Raw genomic sequence first — 26881 nt, forward strand, 5'->3', positions numbered from 1 at the left:
TTGTACAGGAAGGACTTTCTGACCTTCCCCTGAAACAGGTCATAAAACCCTCATGTGTGACATGCCCTCCCTGTACCCAGAGGAGAGGAGCATCCTTATCTCCCAAGATGAAAGGACACGGAGAGGAATCCGCATGAACAGGCCTTGCTAAGTTTCAGCCGGTTTTCTCGACTCACCTCATAACCTCTGTCCCAACCCGCCTTTTCCCCTCTCTCCATCAAACCTGGCATAAATGCACGCGGGTTTCATCGTTTCTTCAGGTCTTCATTTCCTTATGAAGGCTTCCAAGGCACGTCAAGACTGCATCAAATAAAAGTGTATGCTTTTCCCTTGTCAATCTGTCTTTTGTCCCAGGGGTCCCAGTCGAGAACTTAGGAAGGTAGAGGAAAAAGACTGATTTCCTCTTTTACACCTGCCAGTGACAGTGAGGCTTGTCAGTGTGTTAAGAAATTGGTGCCACCCCGTACCCCGGCTGCTGTGTGGGGCCAGTGGACTTGTCTGCCCCGTCAGTCCAAGTTCCTGGTATGTTCTCTCCATCCTACCAGCTGTCCTCCAACACACACACACACATACACGCACACATCCCCCATTTCTTAAGACCCGAGAGACAATTTCTGTCCAGTACTGCTGGCCTCTTTGCCCAGGGCTGCACCCATCTGCATCCTCACCTCTCAGGATATCTTCCCCTAAGGGCTGTCCCCGCCTCCACCTTATTCCTTAATAACAATTTAAAATTTTTCATCCTCCTAAGACCGGTCCCTTGACTCTTCCCTCTACTTCTCCCCATTCTCATGTTAATTAACCTAATGTTTTTATAAGCATCTGTAAAGACCCATGAGGGGAAGCTAAGACAGCAAATTCCAGACTGGTGTTCACTTGTGCAACATAAGGTTATAGGGTGCGCCCATGTGAAAGGGGCCCGCTTAACCCCGACATTTACCAAGACTCAGGTAATGGGTGCAGTCAGCAGGTGAATACCCGGGTTATCTCAAAGCCTGCCCCGCAGGTTTGCTTATGAAGCACATCAGCTGCTCCCCCTGGAGTGTTCCACCTGCATTTACAGATGGAGCGGGGCAGCCTTCCTTCTTGGGTCAAACAGATTTTACAGTGGCCAGTATGCAGTCCATGAGGCTGGCTGTTCCCTCAGGAACAACCTGCTTTGTGTCTGGACCAAATAGAGTCATCTGTGATGGTTCCGCAGTGAGCCGTGGGCCCTACGTGAACCCAAACAGGCTCTTCCATCTGCAGAGTTCAAAAACCAAAGACTCCCCCCCTAAATGACTCTCACAACACATTTTAGTAAAGGTTTTTCAAGAAGCTGCTGATAATGATCCACAAGATGAGATTTTTGTCACACTGTCCCCTCTGCTTGCAGTAGCTTCCTGATTGTACCCTCCCCCACAGGGAGGTGGCGGGAGAAGGGGTGAGAGCAGTGGGCGTTAGAGGCTGAAAGCTCTAATCCTGTAGCCAAGACTTGGTTTTTCTAGTGACCAAGCCCCCATCCTGAAGTCATCTAGGGTCCCCAGCTACTAGAAATCTCATTAAGTTACAAAAAAGGACACATTCATCACTTAGGAGAGTCTAAGGATCTTGGAGGCTCTCGTGTCAAGACTAAATATTATAACAAAAGATCTTCCTATCTCCCTATGATTCAGGAAATCACAAGGATTTTAGGAGCTCTGTGTCAGAAACTAGGGTCAAAGACCAAATATATATTTATCATGTTATAAGTACCTTTATGGGAATTTTTAAAAGGTACCCTCCTGGGTAGATGCAGACCCATACGCACAGGTGTTACTGAGTAGATGTTACCTTTGAGCCAGGAAGACAGAAGTGAGCAGAAGATGCACTGGATTTCCATCCCTGCCAGCCCCTCAGCTAGGGCTTTGTGAACGGGCAGCGAAGCAGTAAGCACTCTTGTCTCCAGGCTGCGGGTTCAGTCAACTGCCTTAAGCCAGCTGGCAGCTTATTTAATACCCTTAGGTCAAAAGTGACCTGACCCCTCCCATCCCACGCCCAAGCTAGTGCCATTTTTCCACTTCCATCCAGCGAGTAAGTGTCTGCCTCCTCCTTATACCACAAAAGGAATTAAAACCCTCATCACTAGATCCTATCAGGTCAGTTTTTCCAGCCCTTCTTTTAGCAGCAGGCTCAGTGGATGCTGTCAGAATTATCCTTGGATCCCCTAAATTCAGACTACAAAGCCAGAACCCGTCGAAAACAGGATTAACAATATCAAGTTTGGAATCTTTTGACCAAATTCCAGACCATAAATAGGACTGGTCTAGAATACCGTGTACTGTAATTCCATGGAGTCATTTCAACAGACATTAATAGACGTTATATGAGGAATGGATTCTTTAATTAACTATGTCTAAGAAGCTGTGAGTTCAACAAAGGTAAAGAAGTTTCTTTACGGCAGGACTTCTCAGAGCCTGCCCTCTGCCAATACAGATGGAGTGTCCGATGAGGGATAAGTTAGGCTCTGTTTCCCAAACTCATTTGACCACAGGAACTTTCTGGCAGGGAGCACATCCATGGAGCACATTTGGGGAAACAGTAAGGCACAGGTGAAGAACAAATAGAGGGACCGCCTGTAGATGGAGCTGAAGGCACCATTTCCCGGCTAGGAATCGAAGGCTTCTGGTAAAATCAGAAAGGTCACTATACTAATATCCCCCTGTATCTTTAATCATCAGCTGATCATTCCTTTAAATAAACTTTATTTTTTAGAGCAGTTTTAGGTCCACAGCAAAACTGAGTGGAAGGTACAGAGATTTCCCATATATGCCCTGCCCCAGACATGCACTGCCTTCCCTGTGATCAACATCCTGCACAAATGGTTACTTGTGTGACAACCAACGAACCTACACGGCCACATCTTTATCACCCAGAGTCTGTAGTTTACCTTAGGTTTCACTGTTTATGTCCTACTTTAGTCTTTTTCTTTTTTTTAATGTCATACTTTCTATGGGTTTGGCCAAAGGTATGATGACAAATATCCACCAACTGATCATATTTTTACAGGCCTTTTCCTCCATTCTCTAGTACTCTGTTTTCTTAATTCTAAGATCTAAAATGTCATCTTGAAAGGACTACTGGATGGCACAATGGCTAAAAAGATAGGTTTCAATGTTTTAAAGCAGGTTGACAAAAAAAAAAAAAAAGCAGATTGACAAACTACAGCCTGTGGGTCTAAAACGGTCTGTTGTCTGTTTTTGTGAAAAAAGTTTTTTAAAAATACAGCCACGCCCTTTCTTCACAAATTGTCTATGGCTGCTTTTATGCAACTGCAGAGTTGAATAGTTGCAATTGATACTCTAAGAACCCCCAAAATTGAACATATTTACTATCTGGCTCTTTATAGAAAACTTTGCCAGCCTTACTTAAGGAAGGAAAATAAAAGGTAGCATAAGTTCAGTATTCAGTCTTTTTCAAAGTCATATTTCAATGAATTTTGCTACTCTGAACTTGAAATGATGCAATTAATTCTCCATTGTGCCCTTAACCATCTCTGTGTACTCGGAAAGTTTCCCTTTCCCTTTTCTCAGAGAAACTCTACTTTTCTGTCAACTGAAGAAAAACCTAAAAGTTGTGAGTTAAGTTTTATTTGAGGACCTCGCTCAGAACTATAGCCCTGGAGGCAGCCTCTCAGAAAGCTCTGAGGAACTGCTCAGCTAAGGGAGGAGCCAGGATATATAGGAGTTTTTGCTGAAAACAAACAAACAAAAAACCCCATGTAATTGAACCTCAAACACTTACTGCTAATCAAAAAAACCCCAGACATTTCAAGTTAATGATTTCAGTGCTTTTCTGTGTATGGGAAGATACAAGAGTCTGGGCTCATTGAAATTATTCCTTAGATCCGCATCTTAACTAACTAGGGCCAATATCCGTTCTTCATCCTGAATTCCCCTCAGGATACACTATTGGGGGGGGGGGTGGCGGCTGCAGTGGCTAATGGCTTGAAGGCGGGCAACATTCCTTGTTTACTGAAATGGCAGGCAACATTCTCTTTCTACACTTCCATAATAAACCTCCTCCCCCCACCCCCCTATATGAATGGTGCATGGAAACCATTTTTTCAGATTGGTACTTCTGGTTAAAAACGGCAGATTAAACACATTTATCTCGTGTCCCTCCAACATCCTATTATAATGAATTCAAAGACTTTAAAAGGCATAAGCTCATGAAGATAAATAGAAGAAATAGTAGAAAACAAAAAATATTTTTAAAAATTGAGAATGTGTACAGTGGATGGAGAAGTGATGGCTAGTGTAATGAGTCGAGGAAGCAGAACCTACGTGTGAAAAAATGAGCTGATTTAACGAGAAGAATCCAAGCACAGCCCAGAAACGAAGAACCAGATAGTGCTTAGAGGGGATAAGGCGTTGGGCTTACAACATAAGAACTGACTGAAAACTCTGTATAAAGAGCCATTAAATGAGTTTCTGCCCCTCCAGCAAACAGCACAACAACTCTTTTGTTCAGCCCTCCAAGGAGATGGGAGGCTTACTGTCTGGGAAGCTGATCCAGGGAATACCAGACCCAGCGCAGGCAAAAAGGTAGCAGGTTGGTGGCAGGGGCTTTGGTGAAAGAGAACTGTGCTGGAAGCAGGTACCACACCCTTTCCTCTCTCTAGGATGACGCAACTCTCACCCGAGGAATGTAAACACTTCCTGCACCGGCACTGCTCTGGCTTTTCCCCTTTCCTTGGGGTTGGAACAGGAGTTAGTCTGAGACCTCGTTTCAACTGCAAAGAGAAGGACAATGACCCAGGCCAGTGGCTCTTAAACTTTGACAAGGACCGAAATCACCTGAGAGTTTATGAAAGCACTAAGCCCCACCCTTGAAGGCTCTGATTTGGTTGGTGTAAGTTAGGCCTGAAAATGTGCATTTCTAACAACATTCTAGGAGATGCTGATGCTGTTGGTCCAGGAACAGTTTTTCGAGAACCAGTGCCCTAGGGACGTACCTAAGTTAAGGGAAGTGGGCCCCTGAAAGACCAAGTGGGATGAGCAGCCCATTTCCCCAACCTTGACGGTTACGCAAAAGAGAACTTTGTTCTTTAAGCCACTGAGCTTTGCATCTCCTCAGCAGTAGCGTTCTGTCCTAATTAACAGCCTTGTCCAGGTCCTGGAAATGTGACAGGCAAGCTGACACCCAGGCAAGAGACTACAGATTTCCCTGGAAAAGCTGGTTGACTGCAGAGAAACAGTTTATGGATACTGCTAGAGTCACCCAGCAACATACAACAGCAACAACAATCAGGCTTACTGCCTCGTCGTGTGCAGGGAATCCTACACATCAATGAGCCTTGCCCATGCACGGGGACCTAGTCAGGTGTTTGTGCCTCCCGGATGGAGGAAGAAAGTGTACAACCTGAGAGACAATGACCAAAAAGGAAAAGGAAAAGAAATGGAGCTAAGATGCAAGAGAGACAATGCAAGCAACAGAAGCTAACTTAAAAAAAAATTATCATTAATCGGAGTTTAGAGGTGACATTATATCCTTTAAACAGAACTGGCTACTATAAAAAATTACAATCTGAAAAAAATTGGTTCTTAGAAATTAAAAATTATAACTGAAGTAAACATTAAAACAAAAGAATCAGATGAAAAACATAGCAAAGAGGCAGACAATAGCTTTTTAAAAAGGAAAAGAGGAGAATTTTGGAGAATCAGTCAAGGAGATGTAACATCTCACTACTGAAAGTTCCAGAAACAGAAGATGAGGGGGGTGGAAGTTAACAAAGAAATAGTAAAAGAAAATTTCCCCAAGCTGAAGGACAGGAATTTCCAGATTAAAAGAGGACTTCAAGTACCAACTTATGACCAGGAAAAAAATAATAATAATAATATTTAAAGGCATGTGTCATGAAATTTAATCCTTCAGTGATTAAAAAAAAAATCCAAAAGCTTACAGAACTTTTGTTTCCAGAGAGGAAATATATCACAGAGAAAAGAATGAGGAAAAAAATGGCATTGGTTCCTCAAAAAAAAAAAAAAATTAAAATGTAGACGTTAGTAAAGGGGATTTCCAGTCAAGATGGCAGAGTGGTAGGACCACGAACTCGCCTCTCCTCAGGACTACAACAAAACCACAACTGACTGCTAAACAACCATTGAAAAAAAGACTGGAACCTAATAAAAAAGATCTTCTTCAACTGGAAACATAGAGGGAACCACAGCAGATGGTAGGAGGGGTGGGTTCATGATATAATAGGGCCCATACCCCTAGTGGGGAGGGGCGAACCACAAACTGAAGGAAAATTAAGTCACAGAGGCCCTCCCACAGGAGGGAGAGCTCCAAGCCCACGTCAGGCTCCCCAGCCCAGGCTTCTGGCACTGGGGGGAGGAGGAGTCTCCAGGACATCTGGTTTTGAAGGTCAGCAGGGCTTAACTCCAGGAGCCCCACGGGACTGGGGGAAACAGAGACTTCACTGTCTGGGGAAGCGCACACAGAACCTCACGCACGCCAGGTCCAGGGCAGAGGCAGAAACTTCATATGAACCTGGGCCAGACCAGCCTGCTGGTTTTGGAAGGTCTCCCGGGGAGGTTGGGGTCAGCTGCAGCTCACGTGGGGGACATAAAAGCTGGTGGTGGACATTCTAGGAGGGTTCATCTGCATGAGCTTTCCTGGAGGCTGACACCTTGTTTGGGTCATTAGCACCAAGCCCTACCCCCACCCAACAGCCTACAGATGTTGGTGAAGAAATACCTTCAAAAAATTGTAAGGAAAAATGATCTCCAATTTAGAATTCCATACTCAGTGACACTTTTAGTCATGTATGAAGGTAAAGATATTTTTAAACCTGAAGGCTCTCAAAATTTACCTCCTGTGCCTGCTTTCTCTTTCTCCTGGGAGAATGAAGGCACGTGAGAAGAAAAGAAAGGAAGAGAAAGACACCAGACCCGGTAAACAGGGATCCAACATTTGTGATGCACAAGGTGGATTTCCCAAGATGCTGGTAAAGGGAGTCCCTGAGCCCTGAGAGCAGGCAAGCCAGAGCATAACAGGAGAGCGCAGGGCTTAGGTGGCATGACTCCTAGAGAAAACAGATCTGATCAATTATCTGTGGAAGACTATTACCCTCTGTCAAATATTTTGCTTTTTCCCATAATGCCCCTCCTTTCAGTGTTTCTTCCTGAGATTTTAGATCCCTGCCCCACTGATATCAAGCTTGGCCAAAGGACCCACTTGTCCCAATACATTGTGAGTAAGTGTGATGAGCGACCTCTGAGTAGAAGCTTTGAAGCACTGCCACACGCCCTCTCCTGTCTGCCACCGACCAGCTGTGTTCCAAAAAGAGGCTGCTCTTCATGGAGTGCAGAGTGGAGACAGCATGGCAGATTTATATCATGAAAAAAACAGAACAGCTTTGCTCTTGTAAGTCACTGGAATTTGGGGGTAATTTGTTACCACAGCTGGACCTAGTATGTTCTGACTGATACATTATCTGATACTTTTGACTGTGAAGAAAACTGTACTGTAAGATTGTGGGAAGACTTAGTGATATGTACCCTGAAAATTAAGCAATGACATTCATTAATTTAACAAATATTTATTAATTCCTATTATATGTCAGGAATTTTTTTCCCAAGGCACTGAGACCATAAAAAGTAAAAATGTTAAAGAGGCAATTATTATTAACATAAAAAAATGCTTTAAGAAAGGGAAAAATATCAGGGGCAGGTATAACTCAGTGGTATAGTACATGCTTAGCATGCATGAGGTCCTAGGTTCAATCCCCAGTACCACCATTAAAAAATAAATAAATAAACCTAATTACCTCTCCCTAAAAAATAATTTTTTTTTAAATTAAAGGAAAAAATTCAAGTCTCAAAAAAAAAGGGGAAAAAATCATAACATACCACTTAGCTCGTCAGGGAATAATATTCACATAGTTATATAAACAATAAAGGGAGGATAAGCAGTGGGGCATGGAAGTGGTTAAGCTGCTTAAATCCTTATATACCATATTAGGATAATATCTAAAATTGATAAATCAAAAAATAAGGTATAAATGTATTATGAGAAAATGTATGGAATACACAAACTATTAAAGCTAATAAACAAGTTCAGCAAGGTTGCAGAATACAAGATCAATACATAAAAATCAGTTGCATTTATATATACCAGCACTAAGCAGTCCGAAATTGAAAGTAAGAGAGCCATTTTACATGAAACAGCATCAAAAAGAATAAACTATTTAGGAATAAATTTGACTAAGGAAATAAAGATATCCCATGTTCAGAATTAGAATATTTAATATTGTTAAGATGCAATACTCCCCAAAGTAACCTACAGATTCAGCATAATCCCTATCAAGACCCAAGCTGGCTTCTTTACAGGAATTGACAAACTGATCTTAAAATTCATATGGAAATTCAAGAGACCCTAAACAGCCAAACAATCTTGAGAAAGAACAAAGCAGGAAGACACATATTTCCTGATTTGAAAATTCACTACAAAGCTACAGTATCCAAATAGCGTTACAGGCATAATGATGTATATGTATCTGTAATTCAATGGAATCAAATTGAAAGGTCAGAAATAAATCCATGCAGGTATGGCCTATTGATTTTCTACAAGGCTGTCGAGACCACTCAGTGGGGAAAGAATAATCTCTTCAACAAATGATGTTGGAATCATTTGAATGTCCACATGCAAAAGAATTTGAAAGTCTGCCTCCCACATACAAAAATTAATACAACATACAAAAACTAATACAACATAGATCAAAGGCCTGAATGTAGGAGCTAAAACTATAAAACCCTTAGACAAAAACATAGGTGTAAATCCTGTGTCCTTGGATCAGGCACCTATTTTTTAAATATGACAGACACCAAAAATAGAAAAAACAAAAGAAAAAACTAAACAGGACTTCATCAAAATTAAAAATTTTTGTGCATCAAAGGACACTACTAAGGAAGTGAAATGAAAAGACAACATACAAAATGAGAGAAAATATTTACAAATCATATATCTGACAGAGGTCTAGTATCCAGAATATATAAAGAGCTCTCTGAACTCAACAACAAAATGAGAAACAATCCAATTAAAATATGGGGAAATGGAGGGACTGCTAATACATGTGGGGTTTCTTTTTGTGGTGATGAAAAAGTTCTGCAATTAGATGGTGGTGATGGTTACACCGCATACTGAAAACCACTGAACTGTACATTTTAGAAAGGTGAATTTTATGGTGTGTGAATTATATCTCAATTTTTTAAAACATGAGATAAGTATCAGTAGACACAGCTAAGAGAGATGAGAATAGTAGCCCCGGGGAAGCTGCAGTGGCACATATAAAATGGAGCTGATAACAACTGCTCTTTCTTATGTCTTTTAATATATTTGGCATTTGATACTATATATATATACATATAACTTTGATTTCTTTAAAAAAACAGATTTTAAAAATCACTATATCTCAAGCCCATTCAAGGCCTCAGTCGAGTCCAAGAATGGAATGAAAATACAATGTTAGTGAATTATGCTATCTCTTCAAAAAAAAAAAAAAAAGACTGCTTTTGGATAGAAATGGAGTGGAATCTATTTTTTTGCCTGCACTCTATTTTCTTGAATTAAGATGTAGGAAAGTTTTGGGAAAAGGAAGCACAGAAATAGAGGTGGCCTTGCTTAACTTGAAATCAAGAAAATCTAAAATCAAGGGAAAACTTAAATGAGCCAAGAGCTCCTTATTTATAAAATTGATTCAAATGCTTGTGCTTGAAAATGAGGTTAAAAAAGGGGAGCCATTAAGCTGTAAAATATCCTCAATTCCCAAATGAAGACAGGAATAAAACAACCAGAAACAGAGTACTTACCAAGCACTTTAGAACAGTGTGTCTGAAACGAATGGCTTGTGTAAAATACAGTAAAAATGAATTACCAGAAAAATGAAATTAAAAAAACAAACACAAACTACAAAGCCAAATTTTCATTATTAGATTGGATTTCATTATTAGATATATATATATAAAACATTACTCTGTCAAACAGCTATTAAAGTGTCTAAATGTGTATTCTCAGTTTCTTTACTCATTTCTTCAGAGGCTGTTAATAAATAGTTCACATATTGACAGGGCCATAGACCGGTGCTGAGAAGCACACCTCTGCAGACTGCGTGGAACCAGATTCTTGAAATTGTTTATTAAATCTTAAAATAGTTTCAGAGGCAAGAGGCTACTGGAACAGAAATTTCAAAATAGCAATCATACTAGGACGATAAAATTATCCCCTAGTCCTCTATTAGAGCATTGCAGAAACATTCATTTATAGACAGGGCTACAATTATTTTACAGTGGCAAAAAACAGGAGGCAAACTAAGTGGACATCAAAGGGGGGTGGTTAAAAATTATAGTAATCCACGCTAGAGAATGAGATGTAGCTGGTTAACACGAGATATATGTGTGTGTATCGCATGGAAGGATGTCCATGTTCCATTTTTTATTTTTTTAAAAAAGAAGCAAATTCCACAGCAGTGTATGTAGAATGTAGTCCTATACATTAGAAAGTGGGCCCAGGTTGTTTGTATATATTTACATAGCAAAAGGGTAGAAAAGTATTTGAAAAGATAGGGACATATTCATTCTGCTAAAGGGCTGGGGGAAAGGGACAGCAAGGGAGAAAGTTTTACCTTAGTTCATTCATTCATTCAAAAAGTTTGTACTGAGTACCAACTATGTTCTAAGTGGGAGGAAAAGGGAAACAATGACGGGCAATAAGCAACTAGACAAAGAACTTGAAAAGAAAGGAAGGAATATAGAGAGCGAGAAAGGAAGAGACAGAGAGGAAAGGGAAGGGAGGAAGGGAGGGGAAGCAAGTTCCAGCACAGTAGGTAAGGTCGTGTTTTGTCCTGTATGTCAGAGGGTGAGTTCAGGCAGTACGTAGGTATTTACACTGAGAAGGTGGGGAGCGGGAAGCGGGGGGAGGGAAGGAAGAGGGTGACCTTCAGAGGGTTAGGAACAAAGGCAATGAAAGGACTAAACTGGTGACTGGAAATGAGACTGGGACGGGGCAGCAGTGCTGATTCAGACAACAGCATCGATCCTCAGGTGTGGTTTGTGCATGAAAACATCAATACCTCTTTGATATCTTCAGCAAGGGCCTACCACTCATAAAAAAATTTTAAAAACCAATAAAACATTTCAAATGCTTAAAAAAAAAAAAAAACTAAGAAAATGGTTGTAGAAATGTTTTGGCCTATGGAACATCAATCTCATTTCCTCAGGGAAACGATCCTAAGTGGATGCTGGGTTCTTACACGAGGTGGTGAAAGCTGTTGCATCCGGGTTTACTACACGTAATGGACTGACGGTGGCTGCTGAAAAACATGTCCTCATCCTAATCCCTAAAGGGTGAACATGATCTTGTACAGAGAAAGATGTGACTGAGTTAAGGGTCTTGAAAGGAGGAACTTACCCTGGATAATCAGGGTGGGCCCTGAAGCGTGATTCTGAGTATGAATGTGGGGGCAGATTGGGGACAGACACACAGAAGACTGTAAACAGAAGCAAAGGAACACGTGGGGCCAGCACAAGGTGAAAGAGGCAAGGAAGCGGCCCTCCACGGGGACTCCAGAGGGAGAATGTTCCTGCCGACACCTTGATTTTGGACTTCCGACTTCAGAACTGGGAGATAATCAATTTCTGTTGTTTTAAGCCACCAAATTTGTGATAATTTGTTACAGCAGCCATAGGAAATGAACACAATAAACACTAACATTTGAAACAGAAAATTATAAAATTGAATGAGAAATCTTTCTTAAATTGAAGTATAGTTGATTTACAATGTTGTGTTAGCTTCTGTTGTAACAGCATACTGATTCAATTATACATATATATTCTTTTTCAATATAGGTTATTACAAGATATTGAATGTAGTTTCCTGTGCTATACAGGAGGACCTTGTTTATCTATTTTATATATAGTAATTTTTATCTGCTAATCCCAAACTCCTGATTTATCCCTCCCCCTCTTCCCCTCTCCTCTCTTTCCCTTTGGTAATCATAAATTTGTTTATGTCTGTGAGTCTATTTCTGTTTTGCAAATAAGTTCTTTTTTTTTTTGCAAATAAGTTCATTTGTATCATTTTTTTAGATTCCACATATAAGTGATGTCATATGAGAGAAATCTTTAATGCATTTTAATTGAGGAAGGAGCAAGTTTAATTAATAATGAGATATTTATAGACAATTTACTATAAGCACTTTAATGTGCTTTGTCTTAGAACAATGCCATGGAGTAGTTACTACCCCTTCTAAGTATTTGGAAACAAAAAACCCAGGTGCAGAGGTTAAGTAACTTGGCTGAAGTCACATACAGCCGTAAAGTGCCAAGTTCTGAACCCAGGCAGCCTGACTCCAGAGCCCACCACTCAGCTATTGCCTGGGAAGTTTTTACTTTAGGACACTTTGAAGGATTGTAGAGTTAATAGCACTGTTTTTTGTTATTTTGTTATTTTTGGCAGCCTTTCTTTTTTTAGAGCAGTTTTAAGTGGACAGAAGAGTTCAGGAGAAAGTACACAGGGTTCCCATCCGCCCCTTTCTCCCCTCTCACCATTTTCCCTATTGTTAGCATCCTGCATTAGTGTGGTACATTTGATATACAATGAGCCAGTATTGATACATTATCATTATTTAAAGTCCACAGTTTCAGGGTGAGGGGAATTGGATGAAGGTGGTCAAAAGCTACAAACTTCCAGTTATAAGAAAACTAAGTACTGGGGATGTAATATACAACATGATGGCTATGGGAAATAGTGCCCTGTGGTATATTTCAAAGTTGCTAAGAGAGTAGAAGCTAAAAGTTCTGATCACAAGGAAAAAAAATTATTTTTTCTTTTGCAGCATATGAAATGGTACCTGTTAACTAAACTTACTGGGGCAATCATTTCACAATATATGTAAGTCAAGTCATTGAGCTGGACACCTTAAACTTATAAGGGCTGTATGTCAATTTTATCTCAATAAAATGGAAAAAAAAAATCATAAAGTCCAAAGTTTAAGGTTCACTCTAGGTGTAAATTTTATGAATTTGGACAAATGTTTAATGACATGGACCCATCATTATGGTATCATACACAGTACATCACTGCCCTAAAAATCCTCTGTGCTCCATCTTTCCATCCCTCCCCACCCTAACCCCAGGCAACTACTGATCCTTTTACAGTCTCCATAGTTTTTTCTTTTCTAGAATGTCATATAGTCGGACTCGTACAGTATGCAGACTTTTCAGATTGGTGTCTTTTACTTAGCAATATGCATTTAGTGTTCTTGATGTCTTTTCATGGTTTGGTATCTCATTTCTTTTTAACACAGAATAATATTTCCACTGTATGGGTGTACCACACTTTGTCCATTTACCTATTGAAGGACATCTTGGTTGCTTCCAAGTGTTGGCAATTATGAATAAATCTTCTCTAAGCATTCAAGTGTAGGTTTTTGTATGGATGTGAGTTTTCAACTTATTTGCTTAAATACCAAGGAGAGTGATTGCTGGACCATATGGTAAGATATTTCTTTTTTTTTTTTTTCCCTTTCCCTAAGCTAACCTCACAGGTTGGAGTATTTTAGATAAGTGTACACACAAATTCTGGTCTATTATCTGCCATTTGGTCAATATAAATAATCCTGTAGTGAACATTGTTAAGTTCTCTGCCCATTAAAACTCCCCAATCTCATTTTTATTGTGTTGGGAAAACCATCCCCAATTTCAGGTGGTTCTGATGGGGCTGTAAATTCATGGCCACAGGGGCCATGAGACCCACGCCTGCTGAAGTTCCCCATCCTCCAGCCTCAGTGATGACTGAGGGGGTGCTGCAGACATGAGATCCGAAAAGACCAAGCAGATTCTGCTCTGAGATGGATTTACAAACACTAGTAGGGGAAGACGCTAGTTTTCTTGGAGCTGCTGGGCTGGGAAGGTACAGCTGTCAGTGACCCTCTTGCTCACATTTGGAGAGAATTTGTAGAATAAAGCCAATCAGAGCTGGGAGAGGGAGACAGAGCCCTAACTTTGAGCCCTGCCTCCAGCTTTTCTGAAGCCACTACCACCTATGACTCCCTGGCTTTATAAACCAACAAGTTCATTTTCCCTTAAGCTAGTTATACTTGCAAACAAAATAATCCTAATACAAAGCCCAAGTCCAGCTTGAAATGTGAAGAAATGAAAAGGATGTTTATGAACATTAAAAATACTCTAGAGGGGATGGGGTTATAGCTCAGTGGTAGAGTGCATGCTTGGCACGCATGAGGTCCTAGGTTCAATCTCCGGTGCCTCAATTAAAAAGAAGAAAAAAAACCTCTCATCTGAAACTTCTTTTTCATGACTGAGGAGATTTGCCACTGATTTCAAAAAATTCTCTCAACTAAAATTGCATATTTATTCTTAATAGGAATCATATTTCCTCTTTTTAGTTAGCAGTTTAGTTTCCTCTCTTTCTGCAAGAGAATTAAAGTTTGTACAATCTGCTGTTGTTCCCTTGCTGTGTTATTCTCCAGGACAAGCATTTACACTCCTGATGCTGAGTTACAGCTGAGAATTACTTTGTCTCCTGTCCTCCTGGAATAGAAAGAGAAATAACACTGCTTGTAACCTAAGAAACTTGGAAGTGAGTTAAACCAGTCATCCTCAAACCTGGCTCTGCGTCAGAATCATCTGGGAGAGATTTATTTGCCTAAAATATGAATTCTGGCTCCATTCCACACCTTACTGGAAAGAGATTGAGTTGAATTGATTTAACAGTCAGTAATGCTGTGGATGGACCATAGCTGTTGCTTCTATACCTTGGTTATTGTAAATAATGCTGCTATGAACATTGATGTGCGTGAATCTTTTCGAATTAGTGTTCTTGTTTTCTTTGGATATATATCCAGGTGCAGAATTGCAGGACCATATGGTAGTTCTATTAGTTGTTTGAAGACCCTCCATACCGTTTTTCACAGTGGCTGCACCAATTGACATCCTCACCAGCAGCGTACAAGGGTTCCCGTTCCTCCTCATCCTTGCCAACATTCGCTATTTGTATTCTTTCTGAGGATAGCCATTGTGACAGGTGTGAGGTGATATCTCATTGTGATTTTGATTTGCCTTTCTCTGATGATTAGCAACGCTGAACATCTTTTCATGTGCCTCTTAGCTATCTGTGTGTCCTCTTTGGAAAAATGTCCACTCAGATCTTCTGTCCATTTTGGGGGCAGGTAATTAGGTTTATTTGTTTATTTTAGACATCCATTTTTAATCAGTTTTTTTTTTTTGATATTGAGTTTGCATGAGCTGTTTATACATTTTGGATATTAACCCCTTATTGGTGATACAATTTGTAAATATTTTCTCCCATTCAGTAGATTGTCTTTTCACTTTGTAAATGGTTTCCTTTGCTGTGCAATAGCTTCTAAGTTTAATTAGGTCCCATTTGTTTATTTTTGCTTTGTTTCCTTTGCCTCAGGAGACAGATCCAAAAATATTGCTTTTATGTCAAAGAGTGTTCTGCCTATGTTTTCCTCTAGGAGTTTTAAGGTTTCCAACATACCTATTACATTTCTATACCCTGGCGTGTGGGGCCAGGTCCTGGGCGCTCTGATGGACAGGTACGCGTCCAAGAGTGGATGTAGGCTCTGGGGGTCTTAAGGCAGTCTGTCTGCTGGTGGGAGGGGCTGTGTCTCTGTCCAGTTAGTTGCTTGGCCTGAAGCATCCCAGTACTCCCAAGCCAACCTGATGATGGGCAGTGGGTGGGCCTGGGTCCTGAGGCTAATATGCTAGAGGGAGGATTCCAAAATGATGCTTGCCAGCAGTGGCGTCCATGGGGGAGAATGAGCTCCCCAAAATGGCTGCTGTCAGTGTCTGTGTCCCCAAGGTGAGTTCTAGTCACCTCCTGAGATTCTCCAAGATCAGCAGATAGGTCTGATCCAGCCTCTTTTCAAAATACTGCTTCTGTCCTGGGTCCCCGCGTGTGTAAGGTTTTGTTTGCCCCCTTTAAGAGCGGAGTCTATTTCCTGCAGACTTTCCACTCTCGAAAGTAAGACCCGCTGACCTTCAAAGCCTAATGTCTGGGGGCTTGTCTTCCTGCTGCAGGACCCCCGGGGCTGGGGATCCCGGTGTGGGGCTCACACCCCTCTCTCCTTGGGGAGAAGCTCTGCAATTGTAATTATTCTCCCTTTTACGGGTCGCCCACCCGGAGGTATGAGTATGGCTACACCATGATTCCTCCCCTCCTCCCCATCTTGCTGTGGTTCCTTCTTTATATCTTCAGTTGTAAAAGATCTTTTCTGGTAGGTGCCGGTCTTTTTCTACTCTGTCACCTTGGCTGATCTCCTCCGTTATATTTTAAATGCTCTATATCCAAGACAGCCGAGGAAAGCATGGTTCCTCCCAAAAGAGCTCTGAACTGACACTTATCTGACCTTCTCACTATAACTAAGTTTGCATTTTCCAAAATGTTATATAAATAAAGCCGTAAGTATGTACTTTTTTTTGCCTGGGTAGTTTCACTCAGCGTAATAGCAATTTATCAGTGCTGTTTTTTTATCAATGTATCAATAGATTATTCTTTTTTTATTGCTGTTGTGTTCCACTGTATAGATATGCCAAAGTTTGGCTACTTACTCACTTATTGATGGACATCTGGGATGTTTCCAGTTGGGACAGTTTACAAATATTTGTGTAAAACGTCTTTGTGTGAACATATGCTCTTTTCCCGTGGGTAAATAACTCCAAGCAAAATGCCGATTAATGTAGTACGTGCATGCTTAGCAACTTTTTAAGAAGCTGTCAAACTGTCTTCCAAAATGCTTACACAATTCTATGTTCAGTAGTGGGAGAGTTCCCATTGCTCCACATTCTTGTCAAAACTTGGTATGGTCAGTGTAGTGGGTGTAGTGGTGTCTCCTGGTTTTAATTTGTATTCTTCTAATAACTAATGACGTTGAGCAGCTTTTTATGTATTTATTTGCTATCCCTGTGTTTTCTTTGGTTAAGAATCAGCTGAAGTAAAAACAAAAATTCAAAAACTGTTCTCATTTTAAAATTGATTGAAAGTGATTGAATTTTAAGAGTTAAAAAAATTCTTTATCAGACATATATTTCACAAATATATTGTGTTACCTTTTTAGTTTAAGTGTCCTGAAAAGCCCAAGGTTTAAATTCTGGTAAGAACAATTTATCAAATGCTTTCAATAATTTGTACGGTAGTTAAGAAATCTTTGCCACATTCAAGATCTCAGATTTTATTTTCTTACACAAATTTTACAGTTTTTACTCTTGATTTAGGTCTATGATTCATTTTGGGTAATTTTTTTATATGACGCAAGATTTTTTTTTCTTTTGCAAATGGCTCTTCGAGTGCCCTAGTACCACATGATGAATAGATTACTCTTTTTCCCTGAAAGTGCCTTGGCATCTCTTTTGAAAATCAGTTGATACTACCTTTCGACTCTCCCTTCTGTTCCACTGATGTATGTCTATATTTATGCCAATACTTTATAATAAATTCAAGTCATCATCATTCGTTGTCTGATTACAATTAAGTCTCTTGTTTTTCCCTTCAGTTTAGTCACCATTCCAAACACTTTCCACATCAGAGACAAGGTAATTTTTCTGAAGGGCAAATCTGATTCTGTCACAAGATAAAATCAAAACTCTAAAACCTCGTCTTCCATGTTCTAGTTCTATTTCCTATTTTCACCTCTCCTTCATCCAAATTTAATGCTACAACACTGTTCTCTCTCACCCTGGGTGTTTGCACTCGCTGCATGCTTTATCTCAGATGCCCTCACCTTTTCTCTCCCACCTTTGCCTGGCGAATATTCATTCTTCCCCTGGAATTCTTCCCAGACTCCCTTAGACAGCTTTGGTGGTTCCTGCCTTGATGCTTGCCTGGCACTCTGCCATTACCCCAGGACACCACCGTACACAATCACCCGTTTGTCTTCCCTGCCAGATGATAAGTTCCTTGGGATCCAGCAGGCGGTCAATATTTGAATGAGTATACAGTTGAACAAGACAGGTTCTTGTTCTTCAGAAGCTCCCAATATGGTGTGTCATGCAGAGCACTGTGTCACTCCCCACCCCACACCTCCAATGCTTTCCAGGTCTGTTGTTTCTGCTGGTTTATTATCATGATGTTTCCCAGATAACTTTTGTGTACTGATCACTGTATTTAAATAAACCTCTTGGAGGAATCATCTGAGGCCTAAAAAGAGAAAAGCTTTCTTCAGAGAGGACTTGCAGTTGCTTCTGATCATCTCCTGAGAACATGGCCAGTCAGGGATCTCATGTTAATCTAGGTCCACAGCTTGGCATTCCCCAAAGCACTCCAGGGTGCAAGTCTGAATCAGGGCTGTTTCCTCAGGTGACCTTTACTCTGGGAATGGAGCTCCACTGGGTCCTGGTTTTAAGTTACTTTTGATGGGTGGGATGTTGGCGCAGTGGCTCAGACTCATTTGGGACATATCCTGGGCTTTGATTTCTGGGCAACCTTCCCTGCGATACTGCCCACACAGTGGCTCAGTTTCATAATTCCCTCCCAACTGATAGATGCCCTGAGGACAACAGGAGCTCAGTGCTAGGCTCATCTCTCCATTCAGCGGAAACTATGAAAGATCAATTTCAATCCTGCCCTGACTCACAAAGCCCTACATCATTTGGCCTTTGGCTCCTGCTTCCCCACCGGCTCACTCTGAACCAGCCGCGTCATCCTGTCCTCGGGCTTTTGGACTCGCGACCTTTGTACTTGCCTAGAACCCATCCACAAAGTTTGTATTTCTCAAGGCATAGCAATACTATTTGCAAACAACTTGTTCCCCCGATTATCAGAAACTGCCACTTATCGGAACCCTTTCAGGTTCATCACTTTGTATGCTGTATCATTTCTCTAATTCATAGCTCCCTTATTACATAGGCCCTTTGAAGATACATGCTGTCGCTTATCTGCCATCCTTGTTGGTACAGCAGAGGTCATCACTAAGTATCTGCTTAAATGCCCGGTTTTAACCTTAATGAGAGTTAGGTTTATCTTTATGATCTCAGGGCTCCTCAGATGTATTTAGTTTTAAACAATTACATTTTTAATTTGTGAATATATTCAAGACAATTTACCTCAAAGAAAAGGCAAGGATATGAGAAACACCCTTTTATATAAAAGAAAGCAAAACCAATTAAGAATGACTAATGATTTACTTAAAAGTAATTCTGTCAAACTCTCTGGGATGGGAAGGATAGGGTGTTCTGCTATAACGTTTCACACAGATGGTGGTTGGGTTTGCTAGTGCCTGAGTAAGGTTCTTTGAAAAAGCTAGGATAAAGATACAAGTACAATCAGGTTAATTCAACTAACACTTACTAAGAGCTTCTGTGATAGGTGCTGTGTGCCACTGCTGTGTACACAAACACAACTGAGACTGTCCCAGCGTGAAGAGCTCAGGATAGAAGACTGGGACGGGGTAAAGAGGGAAGGGCAAAGATGATAAACTTGTAACTACATCTGAACTGCACCTTTTGGGGAGAAAAGCAGGTAACAAACATTCGAGGAACAGAGAAGAACATTAGCAAAGCACAGGGAGTCTTGTCTGGCTGCTACGTATGGGACGAGGTGTGCAGAGGGCTGAAGAGCAGCAGGGGTCCATCAGGACCAGGCAGTGAAAAGGCCAATGGCAAGAGGGCTGGAGAAGAGGAAGAAACGTCAGAGATGTTTCAAAGATGGGCTCTACAGAACTTGATGAAAAATGTCAGCGAGGACTCGTGAGCAGAGTTAAGAGTCTTCACTTGGGTAATGAGGTTAGATAGGAATATGCCGTTAATTATAACAGAAAGTATGAAAGAGAGAAATAGGCTTTTGGGGGGGGGTGAGAGTGGAGATAAGAAATTTTTAATGCTAAGTTGGACACCTTTTCTGCAGGATATAGCCATTCACACTAGGGTCTTACCTGATAATATACACCCACCCGCATTAGTTCCCTGAAGATCACGTACATGTATGAGAAAGTATTTTCCACCTTACTTTCTTATTTCAACTTTCCTTATTTGACCCTTCAAATCAGTTCATGTTTGATTTTGCTATGTGCCACGTTAGTGTGAAAAGTACTAAGGAATATAGAGAGGATTTCAACAAAACACTTCTCCCTAGTAGCTTGAGCTAGTGGAGAAAAGTCATACCTTCCGTGAGAGGCAGAAATTATTTTAAGGATTATAATAAAGGGAGGGAGTGCCATCAAAGTACAAAGAAAGGTGGATCTTGCATTTACCTAACCAGCTACCAACCTAGTAGTTTGGGGCTGCAGAAGCGGCTAGTGGAGTGGTCAGGCGCTCCCAGGGAGGGAGACTCCCTGGGAGAGAGCCTAGAACGCCAGCAGAGCACGCTGAACCCCTTCCTGCTGGGAACAGCTGGGATGTGGGAAAGGCCCCTCTTCTGCTTATTTCCTTCTCTTCTCATCACTTGAGGAGTCATACTCATTCAAGTAAGTTAGTTGATCTGTTTGCATACTCAGGAAAGCGCCTGGAAATTCTTTACAGGATGTCCTTATTCATCGTGCAACTTGAAGTTCAGCAACACCAGACTCACAGTAACTCTAAGCAAGCACCCAGGTCTCAGTTTCCATCTTTTCTGAAAACACCCAGTCTTTTAAACAGGACTTAATTAATTAAAGTATGAAAAACTACTAAAATGCACTAGGCTGCGCTGCTAAGCAAAGATGATCTTCAAATAAATAAACGAATGGCTTTAGTGACTATCTTCATTCTGTTACACTCATTTTGGAAATGGACATGTTACTATTTCCATAATCCTTTAAAGATCACAGCCTTCTGTAAAGATATATAAATTTTTACAATATAAACTACAAAAAGGTTTAATATCTATCCAACTTAGTATTCAAGTCTACAGGAAAAAAAATCAATGACAACTGCTTTATTATTAAAAGTTGCTGAATTCCATAGAGCACACAATGTAATTCATATTCAACTAACAAAAGTTTGATACATGTATTTAAAAATATATAATATAGATTTATCTGTCAACATTTATATACTATTTAAAAAGCAGTAGCTTTACACATTTTACAACTTGATTTTATAAAATATATACATCCACCCTATGCAAATCTTCAAGCAAATCTTCAAGCATGAGCTTCCATTCCTATTAATAAAATGCACAATCTGTATTTCTGAATATTGAGAGAAAAATGGTACCAACTAAAAATAACAAATCCATTGCGACTTCAACATGCATCTAATTCTTGGCTACTAGATAACTGACCTAATTATCTATTCAAATAATTATTTTACCTTGAGACTGACAACTAAATTGTATTATGTATTATGTAAACAACCTGTAGTTAACTATGAAGAGGCTTGCATTCTGACACAATCTATCAAATTCCTTATTTGTCATCAGGTTTTTAAATTAGAGAGGCAGAATTTCTCAATTATCTGCTGTACCAGGAAATCGGACAGGTGAAGTCACACCTAACAAGCCAAAGCCGGTGAGCTTTGAAACCATGCCTTTTTGCCTTTGAGGGGCAAACTTTTTTCAAAACCCTGACAGTGTATGTGCCAAGAAATAGAACAAGAACAGTGTCTCCTTTCCCCAGTCGACTGCACTCCACTTGCAAAATTCTAGTTCTCTAAGTATATGAAAGATACATTGGCTTCTATTCAGACTTTTCTTCCACATATTCAAAATGGCTTTCAGATATTACACTGTTGTAGTAACGGAAAATTTTTCATAAAAAAAGATTCTCATGTAATAATGTTGGAGATTCATCCCCCATTATAAGTCCCAATACTAACACCTGAAAATTAAAATCACAATAAACACCTCAATTAGCAGGACCACAGTCAAAAGCAGAACTTCAACTTGAAGACAGAGATCTAAGTCTGAAGTACATGTCTAGATTTCATGGGCCTCTACTGATAATGATGCATATCAGCCTGACTTTAAATTAATGCACAATTTATGCTGAGAAAGCAAAAGTCTCTCACAAATTTTATTTAAAAAAAATAGTTCCAAATCTCAAACTAGCTTAGAAACTTAAATGGAAAAAAAAAAAAAAAAAAAACCTCCACTTTCACCAAAACAAGTAATTGAATTCATTTGGGCAATAATTAGGCATGGGAGAGTCACAGAAGTAACAAAAGGCCTAAAAGTAAACAAAATTCTCTCAATATCAGTATTTTAAGAACTAAATTACAGCTAACAACAGCTTATTTATCAAGTAGTCAATTATTCAACAAATTTAGCCATTTACTGATGGACTAAATTAGGTATCAGAAATTCTTTATTTGTAGGATGGAGTCTTTTTATTTAAAAATTTTTTCTGACATAATTTTAATAATCCTTCTCTGGATTCCCTAAACTCAAGAAAGAGAAATGGATGGGAAAGGGGAAGAAAGGGAATATGGGAGAAAAACTCGTAAGTCAGAAGATTGATACACTGGGTATCTGTGAGGAGACAGGAAGGAAGAAAAATAAAGGAGAGAAAAAAACAAAAACAAACAAAAGACTGCAAAGAGGATTAGGGCCAGTTGGCACAGATTAAAAGACACCTTCCTCACAGATCTTAATCCAGCAAAGGCATTAGTGTAACAGAACAGTGCTGTAGCTGATTCTGACAGCAATGACTCCTCAGATCTTTTTGAAAATCAACTTATATACACAATTAGAAATCTTAACTATTTAGCTAAAATACGTACAAAAAAACTAAATAAAAGTGAGATCAAGAAATATAAGCAGCAAAGTAACCATAAAGGCTTAGAACTAGTGACACTGAATTCTTTATTTAAAAAAAATTTTTTTTAAACACACAGTACCTCCTCTTCTCTTCTATTTTTAGGAAGAAGCTTTAACAAGTTTTAAATATCTCAATTCTCAAAAACAATAGGCTTTTAAAAAAATAAGACTTGATTACCAAAAACAAGTAATATGTGGTTACATACCATTTTCGTATCATTACTCATTTACATTATTTGTCAATTCACTTGATGCAATCTGGGAACAATTAAGCAGTCACTAGATATCTGTTTTAGAATCTGAAGAAGTTATTATCCACCATGGGAATCTAATGACATATATTTTTGCAAATAGTTAAAATTTCAGAAGGGAAAAATAATTAACTATCCTAGTTACTTTATACCAAAAATTTAATTTATATACCTAGTCAAAACAATAAGAATTAAGATCTTTCTCCAGATGAACTGTATATAAAAGCTATTTTTACCATTTTCTTGTGGGGATTTAAAAAAGCCTCATTTCCCTGCTACCTAAAAAGGAGGAATTTGTACACTACAAGTAAGTCCCTTCAGAGATGAATATTAAATTCCTTAAGATCTTAACAGCCATAAAATTTATTTTTAAAAATTTACCTTAAAAAACTGAAAACCATTTCTCTCTTTAAAATCTATGGCATTAATTACTACTTGACATAATTTTTTTTTTTGAAAGGGCAGCAAGTTCATGATCTAATAAGCATGCAAAATAAGGAACTGAATGTATCACTGCTTGTACAGAATTTGGCAAACCAGAAGAATGGCCTTAAAATAAATAAATAAATAAATAAAAAAGAAAAGAATACATATTGTCTAAATACGAAGGTATAATTCTGTAGGCCTATGCGGCAGACAGGGACCCATGGAGGGACTGCAGGGAAGAGGGAAGTAGCATGTTCCTATGTACACTTTCTTGTTACTCTGGTTGTCATTCAACAACATGCTACAGAGAAATAGTCTTTTTATTATTACAAAGCCATTAACTGCCCTCACTAGAGCAATGACTCAGGTAAACATCTTATGTCTTTTAATAATGTAACTTACATTTAAAATTAACTTAATTAAATCTAAGTGCACAGGCATTTTCAATGACTCCTAAGTTCAAGGAAGTAACATAAGGTGTTATCTGATTGCAAATTCTGAATGGTTGGTGCTTCTATATTTTAGGATATTTCATCCCATTTTCTTCTCCTTTAACCATAAAATGTACCAAAATTATTTGGTTTTCCTTTACTTTCCTCTGCGTCATCTTAATTTATTGTATGGTATCTCTATGTAGAGAGAGAGGTATGTTAAAATACTATTATTCGCATTAAAAAACTCATTGAGGCTATATATGATCTATTAATCTATACTATAGCATTGTTAATCTTTGACCTGGTATATTATTTCCTTTGGTGAATAAATGGCACAGGTCATTTCTTTATAAAAGGATTTTAGTAACAGGACCAGCAGTATGGGGAGAGATGCCCCACTCCCACCCCAGAAAATGATCAAGTCAATCAGTAGTTTAGAGCAGTTATGTAAAATATGAAAAATACATAATTTATAGCTGCAGTTTTCATATTAAAAAGCAGTTAAAAACTATAAGTAGTTTAAAGCACTCCAAAAAACATTTTCTGTCTTGGTTAAATTGGCCAACTAATAAGACTGAGAGAGACGAGAACCCATGTATGTCTAGTCAAGATAGAACAAAATGCTTTTGATTTTAAACAGTGGTAGCTGCTAACTAGCAGTATAAACAGTGTCCACAATTTGGTGGCTGGCCACAGTTTAACATTTTTTTCAAGTTATTTCTACAGCAGACATATTTTTGAAGTCTACCCACCCCTGAGTTCAGCAGTTATACTTTGAGTGTAAAATTATATGCCCTTAATTAACAACATGTACAAAGCTACAAAATGTCATCTATACAGAGATTAAAAACAATTTTTAAAATATTCTCTGCCAATTACTGATTGGATGGTTTTACTGGGGTACATATTTCAAACCTTTTAGCCAACTGGCTTTTACTTTTAAGCCCAAATTGCTTCATATATTCACTGTAGGATATGTCAAAAAGAGTGCAACAACAGGCATTAGTAAAAAATAACATTGTAGTAGAAACAGACTTTGCATATGTGAAAAGGTAATTTATAAAATACATTAATCGCCTTTTAAAAAGAGAACCGAGTTGCAGTATTAACTTACATGGTACTGAGAATTGGACCTTTCAGCATTTTTTTTTATAGAAAATTTTTATCTAGCTGTAAGCAAACTCTTAAATAAAACAAAGCAAAACAAAACAAATCCCTCCAGAAAAAAAAGTATGGTTGTGTGAGACAAATAAGCAAACATACCATTCTATAGTGTACTTCTGCCTAAATTTTAAAATAAAAATGTCCACACTCTTTTGTTAAAACATTAAGCCTCTGTCAAAAATGTATTTCTTATTTTAGGGTACAGGATTGAAGGACAAGATGATACTTACAAATAAAGAAAATTTACAAGAAAAAACTTGACAAAAGTTTTTCAATTAAAGTATTATAACATTCAAACTTGACTTAAAACATAACAAAAGAAATAAAATTGCAAACAAAAATGTTTATGGATTTTCCAAACATAAATAAACGAAATAGTGTTTAGGCAGTAGGGCTCATGCTGATGGCTAGCAGGAAGTAACAGAGTATAATCTACTTGGAAAAAATCATTAATGTACAAATAACAAGCCCAAATGAGGGACTGCAGCAGTTTAATCATCACTGCCATTCTTCTTACTTCCAAAATAAAGCCTTGATTAAACCATTCAAACCCTATATTACTCATATCTTTACTTCAGAGATTAAGGAACTATATACAACAAATGAATTTATTTTCACCATAGGGATAACATATTGTACCTCTCTGCCAGTATTACTTGAAAACTGTCCATGTCAAAACAACTTGACAGCAGATATAAACAATTCAATAAATACGCAATGATCTTTCATTACAGTCCTTTAAAGACGCATGTTAATTCATGCTGTTAACCTTAGGTTCACAGTGCATAGAATCCAAATATAAACAGTTGGGGTGACTTTCAAAGTAATGTTGAAATCCCTCACTTTATTTATAATCCCACTCAAACTGATAAGTTCATTTCATAGGCCCTATCATGCATTAATCATTGGGTGGCAGGAGTTAATGAAAATTTTTCCTTTTACAACGTCCATTGCCGGCAATGAACGTCCCAAAACCGCCAAGGAAGTCATTGTTATTGCACAATACATGAGGACCTGGAACTTTTCCAAAAGCTTAAAAAAATAAAAATAAAAAATGGAATTATATTTGACATTTCCTGACACCTGCATTAATACTGTATGACTAATAAAAGCATGTCAGTTGCCTGGACTGAACCAGCGATCAACATGCGCCCAGAATGCACACGAGTAAAAATGCAGTAAAAGGAAGTAGTCTTCATTGCCTATAGGTCACTTCCAGTCAAAGGTTAAAGTTCAAAGACTGAATGATCAAAGTGCTCATTTTCTCAGTAGGACTATCTTCTGCTAGGAGGATGATAACAGTGGCATCAACAAGTATCATCTTTAAGAAAAGGAGAAAAAAGATAATTAAAAAAGTCAAGCATGCATAAGGAAAATCTACAAGTTAGTCTAATACAGAAATAATTTTAAGTAGCAAGAAGAACATGGTTTACATTTCTGACTTGTCTCCCCAGATCCCTACAAATAAAAAATCTAATTTGTGTTCAAGTATATAGTAACAAACAAATCAAGTTCTATTCTTTCAGGGAAATGGTAGTTGATACAAATTTTGAAGTAATATTAGTAGTAGTATGTTAGTTCTGCTTAAAATAATAAATTTATATATGTTAGCATATATTCAGAATTTATCAGTCATAAGAGAATTATTTATGGGCAACAATTTAAAAATATAATGAGACAGAAAGTAAACTCATGACTAACACTGCCATGCTAATTAATGCAGAATACAAGTCATGTCTTTAAGTCTTTGAAGGAAGTAACACCATAAATGAGGTACAATCTCTAAATCAATCAACAGTAAATATTAATCTCTCTTCAGAAAATAAAATTTTCAGCAAGTATACTACATACATATGCAAAGGAGGTCATTAAAAA

At 38.8% G+C, this 26881-nt stretch overlaps 1 protein-coding gene across 4 annotated transcripts in view; it reads right to left on the reverse strand.

Annotated features, from left to right (window-relative positions):
- Positions 1–26881, reverse strand: part of UBE2W (ubiquitin conjugating enzyme E2 W) — a 115017-nt gene that overhangs the window by 44769 nt on the left and 43367 nt on the right. Inside the window, exon 6 of one of the 4 annotated variants that reach the window (XM_064480887.1) lies at positions 2357–2643. The exons of 2 other annotated variants lie outside the window; for them this stretch is intronic. In XM_064480887.1, coding sequence (XP_064336957.1) covers positions 2627–2643 — 17 coding nt within the window. In that variant the 3' untranslated portion in view covers positions 2357–2626. Of the gene's footprint in view, positions 1–2356; positions 2644–20895; positions 26328–26881 lie in introns of those variants that run through there. One more of the 4 variants, XM_031441447.2, reaches the window with a different exon arrangement.

The sequence above is a fragment of the Camelus dromedarius genome, chromosome 30 (genome assembly GCF_036321535.1).
Source record: "Camelus dromedarius isolate mCamDro1 chromosome 30, mCamDro1.pat, whole genome shotgun sequence".
NCBI classification, from domain to species: domain Eukaryota; kingdom Metazoa; phylum Chordata; class Mammalia; order Artiodactyla; family Camelidae; genus Camelus; species Camelus dromedarius.